This window comes from Rhynchophorus ferrugineus, unplaced genomic scaffold (genome assembly GCF_030347505.1).
Source record: "Rhynchophorus ferrugineus isolate W39M unplaced genomic scaffold, kcgeb_rfMv2 rfM10, whole genome shotgun sequence".
NCBI lineage: Eukaryota > Metazoa > Arthropoda > Insecta > Coleoptera > Curculionidae > Rhynchophorus > Rhynchophorus ferrugineus.
In genome coordinates, this window is record NW_027472589.1 from 29,820,921 (window position 1) to 29,834,039 (window position 13,119).

At 30.9% G+C, this 13,119-nt stretch overlaps 2 protein-coding genes across 3 annotated transcripts in view; both read left to right on the forward strand.

Moving 5' to 3' along the window:
- The window catches only part of LOC143204032 (dexamethasone-induced Ras-related protein 1), a 180,357-nt gene extending 174,463 nt beyond the window's left edge, over positions 1 to 5,894 (forward strand). The window contains exons 5-6 of the mRNA XM_076416455.1: positions 3,005 to 3,170; positions 5,492 to 5,894. Coding sequence (XP_076272570.1) covers positions 3,005 to 3,170; positions 5,492 to 5,755 — 430 coding nt within the window. The 3' untranslated portion in view covers positions 5,756 to 5,894. The remainder of the gene's footprint in view (positions 1 to 3,004; positions 3,171 to 5,491) is intronic.
- A 2,874-nt stretch (positions 5,895 to 8,768) lies between these two features.
- Vps4 (Vacuolar protein sorting 4) lies at positions 8,769 to 12,953 on the forward strand. 2 transcript variants are annotated; one of them, XM_076416456.1, is made up of 8 exons: positions 8,769 to 8,981; positions 9,042 to 9,182; positions 9,236 to 9,365; positions 9,423 to 9,657; positions 9,709 to 9,976; positions 10,435 to 10,648; positions 12,272 to 12,500; positions 12,561 to 12,953. In XM_076416456.1, exons 2-8 carry the CDS (start codon positions 9,047 to 9,049, stop codon positions 12,660 to 12,662), a joined length of 1,314 nt encoding a protein of 437 aa, XP_076272571.1. In that variant the 5' UTR covers positions 8,769 to 8,981; positions 9,042 to 9,046; the 3' UTR covers positions 12,663 to 12,953. The 2 variants fall into 2 exon arrangements, with proteins under 2 accessions (XP_076272571.1, XP_076272572.1); XM_076416457.1 differs by having other exon boundaries at positions 8,783 to 8,936.
- Positions 12,954 to 13,119: the final 166 nt, after the last annotated feature.

Below are 13,119 nucleotides of genomic sequence, written 5' to 3' on the forward strand. Positions count from 1 at the left end.
ACAATCCATAAAACATTTCTAAGAAACGAGAATGCAGACGGTTAAGAAGACGTTTGGGAGACAGCGATGCCGAACTCGAATGAAAAGTAAATGGCGTATCGTAGATTTTATCAGAGCGGAATGCTTTCAGATCTACTGCAAATTTATTAGAAGATGGTTTGATGGAGACGGAATGAATTCCACGGCAAATAGAAATAGAAATGTAAATTCCTTCGCTTGCCGATAGATCTATAGTTTCGAGAACGTTAAATGTAATTTATTGATTTAGATCTGATGCTTTAATCTGATTTTTTTTATTTCATCTTACTTTAAATATAGTTGGTACAATCTTTAGCATAATTTGTATAACGCACCAGAACCAGAATTTGATGTTACGACGTTGCCACATCTTGTAAATTATACGTATATTTGAAGAATATAATATAATATAAAGAAAATATAAGAAAACAATAAATAAGTCAACAAATATCATTTATTTATCAATATATGAACATTAAAACAACAAATATTTTACGTATCACTTATGATTCGGGACGGGACCTTTGATCCCTAGTAACTTATACCCACTGGATACAAGTCAGAGCACCCTCTATTAACTTTCCTTCCTCTTCTATACTGGCTCTTGTATCGAGATAAGTCATATATATATATATATATATATATATATATATATATATATATATATATATATATATTATTCATCATATTGCAACGATATTCGTTCTTTCTAACTTTTCTTTCATTCTCTTTTTCTTTATTTAAAAATAAAAATAATAATAAAAAAATATTTTCTTGCAATAATAGTATTAATATGCTCTTAAGCATTAACTGGTAAAATATACAAATAGTATAACCAATATTTACAAAATGAAAATTCAAAGAAAATAGGACAAATGTTTATTGAAACATACGTTGTGTTATAAAGTTGAGGATCTAAACTTTCATCTTATTAAAACTTTATAAAATAGGTTGTTTATTCTATTCCAGTTGGTTCTATCTCTTAGACGCTACAATTCGAAATATATTGGAATACACAATGTTTGACCCAATTTAATAGTCGTTATTAGATATAGAAACCTACAACTTATACAGTATAAGTTTCTATACGATCCTGTGTTATTTATTATTTAACCTACGACATAATATTAATTATTATATAGATTTATGCTTTTGAGTTTCACATGTACAATTGACTAATATTGCGCATTCACCATTTATTAAATAGCGCTTTCACCATACACTCATGATCGCATTCTTTTTCATGATATTTCTTTGATATAATATAATTACTGAAAAACAATATTTGTTAAAATGACGTATTTGTTCTCCAGAAACAACGTTTCTTTTATTTTTTGTTGCCAATTTGCGTGGACATTTTGATTAACACCCTACTGGTTTTCTTATAATAGCAACCCTCAATGTTTGCTCGGATCGGCTTTTCTTTTACGTTGTCTATTTTTATTATTCCCCTTTTGACCCTTTTCTGGCGATCAGTATTCGAGCATATCAGACCTATATACTCAAATTTAATTTTGTATGGTCTCTGTCACAAATGACCATAACAAATTTAACACTTTTGTTATATTAGTACATAAAGGTAATTAAATAAAATATGACTGAATTTTGAATTTGTAATATTTACGAAAATGAGGAAACTTAATATAAGTCAAATTTATGTTAGGTTGCAAATTGGGTTGAATGTAATTTTATTTATAACTGTTAGTTTAGGACCAGTTTTGACAAGGATCGGACAAACACTTTGTGCAAATGTATCCATATCCATGGAACAATTTCTCATTACATGATTCACAAAAAGATATGGGCTATTAATTAGCGATTAAATACGATTAAAAACTGTTAATTAGAACGAACTATTAGTTTTAAACTACTAAATTAAAAATTATAACGGCTTGAAATTAGTTATTAGTAAAGCCAATCGTTGGAGCTAAAATGACACTGAGTCTACTCATAGGGACGCCTGGCATGCGCATTAAAATTGTATTTCGCCGCGTTGCCACTTCTTGTAAATTTTATGTATATTTCAGGAATATAATATATGTAGAATATATTTTCTTGGTTTCAAGAATTAACCTAAAATATCCCTTTTGCAAATTCGAGTTAAAATTTTAAGGAATTTATTTATTTTACAAGTTTTAAAGGCTACCACTCTACCAACTTAGATATATGTATCTTGTTCTTTCAATAGTATCAGTCAGATTTCCATTTCAATTTCTTATTCAATTTTTTCACTTACTCAAAGCCCATCTAATGATTTATAGTATATCTAATAAAATAGTCTATACACGTCATCAAAATTTATGACGTCAACACATTGCAAGGTTGCCATATTATCTTACTTAATTTTGGTTTACAACACTTGCCGGTTTGTAATGTCTATTGTCATTAATATATTGAACAATTTTATAGACATTTGACTACAGGGTCGACCAGAACCGACAAAAATTGAACTTCCAGACAGTATCCTGTCTCTTTTTAATTAAGGTAAAATGAGAAGGAAAAATCTGCGTCGAGATTAAAACGAATTTTACATATTTACAAGCTGCATTTGATGGTATATACGTCTATGGTGTCCATTGACTGTTCTATTGGAAGAACTATAGACAAACCAATAATACTAGAGATTGCTTTTAAAAGGCAACCTGGCAAAATTCAGCGGAAACTGACGAAGATTACCAATTACCGACTGAACGTCCTTCAGTGTAGCCACTACTTCAAACATTGAACATCTTCATTCCTTTTAGAATATTAGCAAACAAACATAAACTGTATTCATCGAATGCTGTGTGAAGCCCATGGCATTGACAGTCTCAAGACATCAACAAATACACACAATATTTTCCAAAAAAATTCTTGAGTAATTTATAGGCCTAATATATACACATATATATATATATATATATATATATATATATATATATATATATATATATATATATATAGCTTCCTAAGAGGTTTTTTCCTAATCCATTCTTTATTATTGCAGAACCGTAACAGTTGACGAAGTGCAGGCCTACTGCGATACTCAGGACTCCTGCTGCGCCTTTGTGGAGACGTCGGCGAAGAAAAATTACCAAGTCGACGAAGTGTTTTTTCAGCTTTTCGCTGTCGCCAATCTACCCGGCGAAATGGCTCCCAATCACCATAAAAGAGTTAGTTAAAAGCACGCTGTACTACCGAGGCCGCTACAAAAGTTTCTACTTACCCAGCGCAGATGGGGGGGATCGTAAAATGATTAACCATGTTCCAACGACGACAAGCCGTAGAAGCTTTTGGAGTGACCTTTTCAAATAGTTTTTTAGATAAGATAGACGCGACAAAGAATGTAAGAGAAAAAATCTGTAGTGCACAGACAATGTGTGTCGTATCCACTTTCATTGTCTAAATCTTATCATTGTTTTTGTTGCAGAAAAACTAAAAATAATTTTTTGGTGAGTAACAACTAGTAAATGGATGTATTACTCTCTGTATGTGTTCACTAGGTGTTCTCTATATCTTCTGGTCAATGTGTTCTTACACTGTTCTCCAACACAGCGATAATATCAATAAAAATAGACATGACGACATATATAACAACCATCCATCCATCCATACATACCGTAAGACCTTCCCACATTTACTTTCAGTGCGGGAAATATACGAGTTTACAGAACACGTACCACGAAAAAAAAACCTTTTCTGTCATGTGTTTTTTCTCCTTTTTCTTTGTCTTCTCAATTGGTTATGTGTATGGGGAATGTGTGCGTGTGTGGCATTTATAATTTTAGATTCGTTTACGATATTGTATGTGTGTTAGTCTAGGCTAAAATATTACATCCATAAATTGAAGTTTCTCATATACCTACATCATGTATATATCGATGACCAAGATAAAAAGACAAAAACACACCATGCTGTTGATAATAATCATTACAATATAATCGATTTACTATTTGCAACATTTCTCCACCCACTATATGCCTTAAATCAACAATTTTACAATCCAAAACAAACATTTAAAGATAACAGATCAATACAACTTTATAATTGAAACTTGCGTTCGTTTTTTTATATTAATCTGAGTAATATTCAGATATTATGAACGACTTGTCAACATTTTGGGGTGCAAATAAAAAAACCTGTAACTTGTAATACAATTATAATTTGTTGATTCAGAGCTTGCTTTATTTCTGAAGCAATTAACATAAAAGAATCCATGGAAAAGCAGAAAACTGTGACTATCGTTTCAGACTTTGAACAAATACAAGCAAATAATATTTAATCTAAAAAATCAAAATTTTGTGATAGCTTCAGGAAAATTGATTCGTCTGTGGAAAGAAATCTCACTAAATAAAAGGCAAACTGTTAATGCCACAGCCCAATATCAAACCGAATGGAAAAAAGTTTTGAAAGGGACAAATAAGCCCCTTTAAAACCATGGCTAAGCCGGAGTATAATAATTAAATCTTGATCACATTATTCATTTTGGATCTTGGAACACATACTCTATTGTTTCATATAAAATACTATTATGTACCTAAAATATAAATAACCTAAATATAAACCCTAGTAGCTTCAACAAAAAATAGCCGCAAATGAACACTGAATAAAAATGAAACCAAGAGAGATATGCTAAGAGAAATAGAACAATAGAGCATAAAGAGGTTAAGTAGGGCTTGTAATAAGAAATAACACGAAAAAGTAGTCCAAATTTTAGCACATTAGATAAACGATAGGAGCAAGAAAATTAAAGAAAGCACAGTACGAACAGAGGCTGACCTCTAGGATCTAGAGGATCTCTCTTAAAGCCATGATATGACTTCTGTTCTGAACAAAAATATCATTTTCATATCATAGATTCTTATAGAACTCCATAAAACTTTTATAAAAACTATATAACATCCTTTTTATTATTTTTTTAATTATATTATTACCCTAAACTATAAAAACAAATTTTTCTCTACATAGTACATATGCAATATTTTTGTTTAAAGAAAAGACAATAGAAAACTATTATATCTTATATATATGACACAATATAATTACAATACATATGCCACATATTTTCATTATACACCATTCAAGATTTATGTTGACTTACAAAAACTAACACAACGTCTTGATACCATAAAATTATTGTATAAGACTACATAAAAACGAACATAAAACCTAACTTAGTCTTTATTGTCTTGTTAATAAGCGTCGTGCCATTGTACAAAACCAAAAGCACAATAATGTTACTTTAGTATCAAGAAAATATCGGGTATGATAGTAATCATTTAAAAGATATTCTTATGTCCTGATTTCAGATCAGCTGAGCAACCTTATAACCTTTACCATAAACAACAACAGCGAGCATTTTTATTATTATTATGTATCTTAAGTGGTGCTTTTGTACAGGATTTATAATGTGACTTAAGTGTGAATATGCCATTTTTACTGCTTTAGAAGATATAATATAGACGACAATATAACCGTTCGATTATTTTTGTAGATTAGCGCCAGTTTTGGGGCCCCTTGTCCTCTGCCACCGCCCAATCCCGCTCATCACTCCAAGAAGTACCATTTGTCCGTGAAGAGAAGACTTAGCGACGCGTGTGGTGTAGTGGCTCCTAATGTGCGTCGGCCTAGCATAAGAACAGATCTGATGATCATGAGGACTAAAGCCTACAATTGTGGCAACGGCAGCAACACCCATAACTCGCCGCTAAACTGGGGAAATCGCAATAACACCCAATCCTCCTGCTCGCTGCAATAGGACAGGCAAAAGCGCGAACATAACTATAATGTATTCGTGCATTCCTTTATGTCATCATCGTTAATAGTATTGACAAAGAAACTGCATTAACGAAACCATAGTTGGCGATTATTTACGTTCGATCGACATATCCCACATTCAACACAGCATGTTATCAATATAATTTTCTATGGGTAAGTTCTACACCACACTTTTACATATTCTAATAAATCAACTAGAACTAAGCCTTTAACTCGTATTTTTATACTGAAAACTAAAATATTTCACAACAAACTACTGTTATAAAGAACCTTCGCCATTTTATCATCAATATAAACTATTTTTGAATTTTGATTTATAATATTTTACATAAGCTTTCTAGTGATAATTTTGAGATACACAGAAGAATATGTTGTATAATTTTTATTTTGATCTCAGTTATTTTATTGGTTGAAAGTGAAGGTAGGTATCAATTCGACTATTGATATCAAAGTATAGTTTTTTTAGCATATAACAACAATTCTTTACAATTAATTTTTACTGAATGCGAAAAATGCGAATGCGAATAATAAAATTTGTATTATAATTTTTTGTCAAGTTTCAAGAAAATATAAGTACCTTCACCAATTTCTGATCGATATAAAATATTTTTTAATATTAGCTTAATAATATTTTACATACCTTTCTTAGTAACAATTTTGAGATATACGGAAGAATATTATATTTATTTTTTTGCTTTATTCTGAGTTATTTTACTAATTGAAACTGATGGTGCCGTCACCAATTCGACAAATGGTGTCAAAATATGGCTTTATCATATAATATCAGTCCTTTAATATTAATTCTTAGCAAATCCGAGGCATGTAAAATGTAGCCAAAGTTTTATATATTCTGATAAAATTTGTATTATGATGTCTTGTAAAGTACCAACAATAATTAATTTTCCATCACCATTCTATCATCGATATAAAATGTATTTTAACTTAATAATATTTTACGTAAGCTTCCTAGTAATAATTTTGAGATATACAAAAGAATTTTTTTTTTCGTGTTTTGTTTTTTCCTGGCCTATTTTATTAATTGCAAGTGATGGTGCTGTCGACAATTGGTATCAAAGTATGGCTTTATCATATAATAACAGTTCTTTCATGTTAATTTTTAGTGAATCTGAGATATATAAAATGAAATAGCAGTTTTGTATATTGCTATAATATTAATATTATAATTTTATCAAGTTTCAACACTTATTTTTCATTCGCCATTTAATAATCAATTTCTATCATTTGTGAATTTATATTTAATTTCTATTATTATTTTGTAATTGTTTGCATCGATAGATGTTAATCTGTATCAAGTGAGTTGAAATATTTAAAACAAGTTTCTTTCTTAGTTTTGTTGTGTCCTGAAAGGTTTTATTAATTGGAAAATAATATTAAATCCATAAATTTAAAAATACGGCATTTTCATATAGAAATGTAGGTTTTTCTTTGTTGGTTTTTGTGGAAGTGATGAAATACAGAATAATACTTTATTAACTCCAAAATGTTTAGCTCCTTTTAATTGCCATAGTACTCAGAACAATCACCATCAAAATGATACAAAATAAAGTACATATCATTAATAGTTTTTCTTTCGCAAAATTTCGAACTTTTTCCAACTTCAAATCCAGAAACCCATGACCTACAATTAAGAGTTAATGCAGTTTTTCCTGTATAAGCTACATTGAATTTTTAACTATATGTGTAGATAATGTTGCAATGAAAATGAATAAATGAGTGTGAAGAATATTGGAGGAGAATTTAAAAATTAAATTACAGTATAATCAAATATAATTGTATATAAAATATTTGTTATATAAATAAATATTTAAGGCAGGAGGATTACGATATAAACAATTTATTATTGTATAATGGAATAAAAAGCCTAACATATACATATATTGAAAAAAGAATGAGACCAATGTAACATAATTTGAGCATAGTTTTGTTCGCTATACACATATCGTAAGGCAAGCATTATTTCTTTAATGGTTTTGGAGGATTTTATGTGTTTTTTATATAACGTATTTATATTGGGGCAATAACTATTCATTAATTTTTGATATTATATAGCTTATACGTTAGGTGCGAAAAATATTGTATATTTCAATAATATTTTTGATGAATTAAATTATAAAACCCTTTCCCCGCATTGCTATATCCTTGAAAATGCCTCAATATGATTTTATATATTCCTAATGAAACATATCTATCCAATACTTTCTTATATCCCATAACGAATTAAACAATCCGTAATCTAGATGCCCTTTTAAACATCCGAATTCGTAAACTGTGACAAATCATCTGAAAACAACTATTGTAACAGGTGATTATTTTTAAATTACATCAAAGGATGGCGAAAATTGCCTTGTCAATATTTACAATAGCTGTGGATAAATTCAAAGTTTCTGTTAGACCTGTGTCAAAACTCAGAAGTAACTGTGAAAAATAAATAAAGTTCATGTATTTTGATGTTTTATTTTAAATATATAATGAAAAAAATTGTATTATTTCCATTTTTGATTAAAAGAGGGCGCCACGGTTAGACAATGTTGCCGCACATTTCTGATCTTAAGCATTTATGAGATACAAATATTCTGTATGACTGGTTGCCTATATTTGAGTTTGACATTTAATTTTATAATTATTATAATATTTAAATATCTAACACTGTTTTACGGCGATTTTGTAAGAAATACAAAACATATAGTTACAAAATATAAACTATATTTAATTTATTCATAAAACAACTGGCGAAAACAAAAAGTAAAATTAAAATATGGCATTATGTTAGTAGCTATATTTAATATTTATACTAATACTGTATCAATAAAGAAACATTTACGTTATAACAAATTAATCGTCTGCGGGTTTATATTAAAGGTAAATAAATTACTAAGTAATATTAACAAGTTAAAAATTAACAGAAATATAAGAGAAATATTTGGCAACGTCGTTAAAAACAATAGACGTTCCAATTAAGTGTCAATGTTGACAGTTATCGGTTGTCAGTGTTGTCACTTTACTTGGTGTTTTGAATAATCTCCCAAAATAAGACGAATATATATGTGTTATTAAAATTGATCGCAATGATTGCGAAAAGCTAATTAATAATTTCGCGATTTAGTATTTTATTATAACATTAATTCCTTGTAAAAATATTTGTAAGTAAATATATTATTCCGAATTTGTAGTAAATCTAGATAAAGGTGTGTGATTCATCGGTTTATTGCCTCTATTTAATAAATTTATATACTATATACATACAGCAATTATGGCATCAGGTAGTACATTGCAAAAAGCTATTGAACTAGTAACAAAAGCAACTGAAGAAGATCGAAACCAAAATTATGCTGAAGCTCTACATCTCTACGAACATGGTGTTGAATACTTCTTGCATGCAATCAAATGTAGGTAACCAGTTCATAATTGCTATTCATATTTATTGGGTGTTATTTAATAGATGAAGCACAAGGTGAAAAAGCCAAGGAAAGTATTAGGGCTAAATGTGTCCAATACCTAGAAAGAGCTGAGAAAATCAAGGAATCATTAAAAAAAGGAAAGAAAAAGCCAGTTTTGGATGGTGGCTCGAAGTGAGTTAACATATTAATCTATAACATACAAAAATATATTTTGGTATGTTGTTTTAGGGAAGATAAAAAAAATAGTTCTAGTGATGAAGATGATGAAGATCCAGAAAAGAAGAAATTACAGTCTAAGCTGGAAGGAGCTATAGTAGTTGAGAAACCCCATGTTAAATGGTCGGATGTTGCAGGATTAGATGCAGCAAAAGAAGCTCTAAAAGAGGCAGTAATTTTGCCTATTCGCTTCCCACATTTGTTCAGTGGCAAAAGGGTTCCATGGAAAGGCATTTTGCTTTTTGGGGTATGGATTTTTAATGAAATTTTTATCTATATAAAACAGATATTATTATAGCCTCCTGGTACTGGTAAATCATACCTTGCCAAAGCTGTAGCGACTGAGGCAAACAATTCAACATTTTTCTCAGTTTCTTCATCTGATCTTGTTTCAAAATGGCTGGGTGAATCAGAAAAATTGGTTAGGAATTTGTTTGAATTGGCCAGAGCTCACAAGCCAAGCATTATATTTATTGATGAAGTTGATTCATTGTGCTCCTCAAGATCAGATAACGAATCAGAAAGTGCCAGAAGGATAAAAACTGAGTTTCTAGTTCAAATGCAAGGTAATATGTTTTGTTGAGCCTGCATGGTATTATTATACATACAGTTGTACTTTATCACAAATAGCTATTTATCAAAGCTTTGGTATTTTCTACTAGTGTATGACTACAATTTAAAAACAATTTGATCAATCAGGGTATTGTTAATACAAAAATTATCCAGTTTTATACTAGTTTTACAACTGTGGTGAATGCAATAGGTAATTTCAGAATGTCTGATGACTACATGTATTTTTAATCAAAAGCCATCATAATCATTAGTCTTGAAAGAAGATTAAATTCAGGTAAAACCCTTCTTGTCATATACATCACATAAAATAAAATTAATAAACCACAGATGTGTATAATGTTTTGTTCGGAGACTGGTGAATGTATCATCGAAGTAATACAAAATATTCAACATTACCTGTTATTTTTACTTGTTTACTGAGTTTTTTAATGAATATTGATTATTCTTCTAGGTGTGGGTAATGATACTGAGGGCATTCTAGTACTGGGAGCTACTAATATTCCATGGGTATTGGACGCTGCCATCAGGCGACGTTTCGAGAAACGTATTTACATCCCACTGCCCGAAGAACACGCCAGGGTCACCATGTTTAAAATTCACCTGGGAAATACTCGTAATGAACTCTCAGAGGAGGACATCAAGGAGCTAGCCAAGAAAACTGATGGGTAATTGTTTAGACAGTCGTTTTTTTTTTGGCGTTAAGAGTGTGAAAATTCCACGATAATGAAAATATTAATCCTTGAAACCGGTAGGAAGATTATCTTTGCTTTATATTTTGCTTTGTCTTCAGAACTTGTATTCATTTCTTGAATTTTAAGACTCTAAAACCGAAGAATTGAATACTCGCGAATATTTTGGTTAAAAATTGGTTCGAAATAAAACCTGGTGAGGGTTGGATAATAAAAATGAACTGTATAAATTTAATATTGCAGTAGATTTAGTAACTTATTGTGTGATTGGTATTTGCTCTATAAAAGGTTGAAGTTAATATCATGTTTCGATATAAATTACAATCTTGGTATTAAATGCCATTGTTACTGGTGCTGCAAGCATTCCCTTTTAAAGTAAGGTCAATTACTAATGATGCTGAATGAGGATTATTGAGATATATTATTTGAGCACTCCAATTTAGAAACCCTTTAACTTTGAGCATGTCCAAATGTCCTCCAAGTTTTTATTCGTCTTGAAATGATTTTGTAATACTATACGAGGTTTTCTCTGTCTTCAACTATGTCTTAAATATACCTTTTAAGAGGAACTACTTTACTCAAATCCAGAGAATTATGGATTATGTAACACTAATACAAGGCCTAGCTACTAAAAACTCCCTGTTTCGACCTACCCCTTAAAACTTTAGCAACTATATTGCATTGTAACACGGAGCTATATCTGTATTAATTGAAAAACTGTATCATTTGTGGATGGGACCCTTTATAATTCTTAGGGAGAATAATTTTGTATCTCTCCTCCAGGTTGTGATTGAAGGTATTTAATTAAATAATGGTATAAAATTGTGTACCGCGGGCACTGTATCTTAGTGAGTCTAGGATGAAGTGCTTCGTTCTGAAGTGGAACAGTTGAGGCCATCCTTGATCGAGACTAAATCCGAAATTTAATGTCGAAATACCTCCTTAGGATCGAGCCACCTACTTCGATCTCAATAAGATGCCAGTCATTTGTTATTTTTGTTGATTTTTGCTAGGTTTTTACTCCCTCCTCCAGAGAAAAATAAGTGTAATAAGAATAGACGGACCTGCCTCCACCCCCCCCCCCCCTATTTAATATTTATTACATAAGGATCCAATGGAAATGTTTGGTTTTTTAACAAAGAAACGATTTTTAAGAACCTTTATTTGTATGTCTACAGTAAGTTTTTAAGTACAAAAAAAAAGAATAGACAGTCAATTACATAATAAGTGAATGGCCCGAGCTACACCTACAAGGGCTTCAGTTTCAAATAAATCTTAATAAATTTGACTGCATCATTGAAATACCCATCTTCAACACCCTTTATTAAGATCCCTTAAGATAGTTGGAAATAGTAAAAAAAATATATTTAAAAACTAGCCACGGTCCGTGAAACCCACAATCTTTTTCACTAGTTCATCAAATAATTGTTAGTGGATAGTTCCATATAAATCAAGTCGTCAACAATCAAATTCTATATTCAAAAACAGTCGATAAGCACTTCGTTCAACAAAATATGATTTCTATAAAAAAGCAGAATTATTTTTTCACATATTTAATATAAGTGTTGTAATAGTCACTAATCAATAGATAATTTTTAGATATTCTGGTGCTGATATCAGTATAGTAGTTCGAGATGCTCTGATGCAACCTGTGAGAAAAGTACAAACTGCTACTCATTTCAAACGAATCAGAGGCCCCAGCCCCAAGGACCCCTCCGTTATAGTGGACGACCTCCTAATCCCGTGCTCACCTGGCGATCCAGGTGCCATTGAGATGACATGGATGGAGGTCGACGGTGATAAACTGGCCGAACCCCCTGTAACAATGGTATGTGTGATGTGTACAAATTATTGTTTTATTCCATAATCTTAACTCTTACATTTTCAGAACGATATGCTCAGGTCTTTGGCGACCTCGAAACCGACGGTAAACGACGAGGATCTGGTGAAACTGGAGAAGTTCATGAAAGATTTCGGCCAGGAGGGTTAACGATCGGGGGCGAAGTAGGCCCTGGAGAGAACTGTCCACTACACGAGTTCTCGGTTCTCTTTCCGCGCGTCCGTTGCTTTAGTTTAAATTACAGGCCGGTGTTCCTCGTAATTTAAACTAGAACGGTCCCCAACGCTGTATTTGTAAATTACTGAAACTTCTTGAATGGCTTATTTAGAACTTAAACGAAACTGTCATTATTGTTCTCTGATCCACTTATAAAACGCCTTATTAGTTATTATCATATACGGAATAGTTTATATTTGTATTTAATAAACACAGTAAAAAGTTTCCTTATTTTTCCGGCCTTTTTTATATATAGAAGTTATTGGGGTGCTATGAATTTCATTTTGTCAGGCAACTGAATATACACTGCAGAAATGCCACAGAGTTTTAATTCTTAATTGAGTTTACTGTCCAATAACACGGCCTTTGATTGGCCCGATTATTGAATCTT

Coding starts and splice junctions, on each gene's coding strand:
- Vps4 (XM_076416456.1), top strand. CDS start 9,047: ATGGCATCAGGTAGTACATTGCAAAAAGCTATTGAACTAGTAACAAAA. Junction 9,366..9,422: donor GTTTTGGATGGTGGCTCGAA/GTGAGTTAACAT, acceptor ATGTTGTTTTAG/GGAAGATAAAAAAAATAGTT. Junction 10,649..12,271: donor CTAGCCAAGAAAACTGATGG/GTAATTGTTTAG, acceptor GATAATTTTTAG/ATATTCTGGTGCTGATATCA.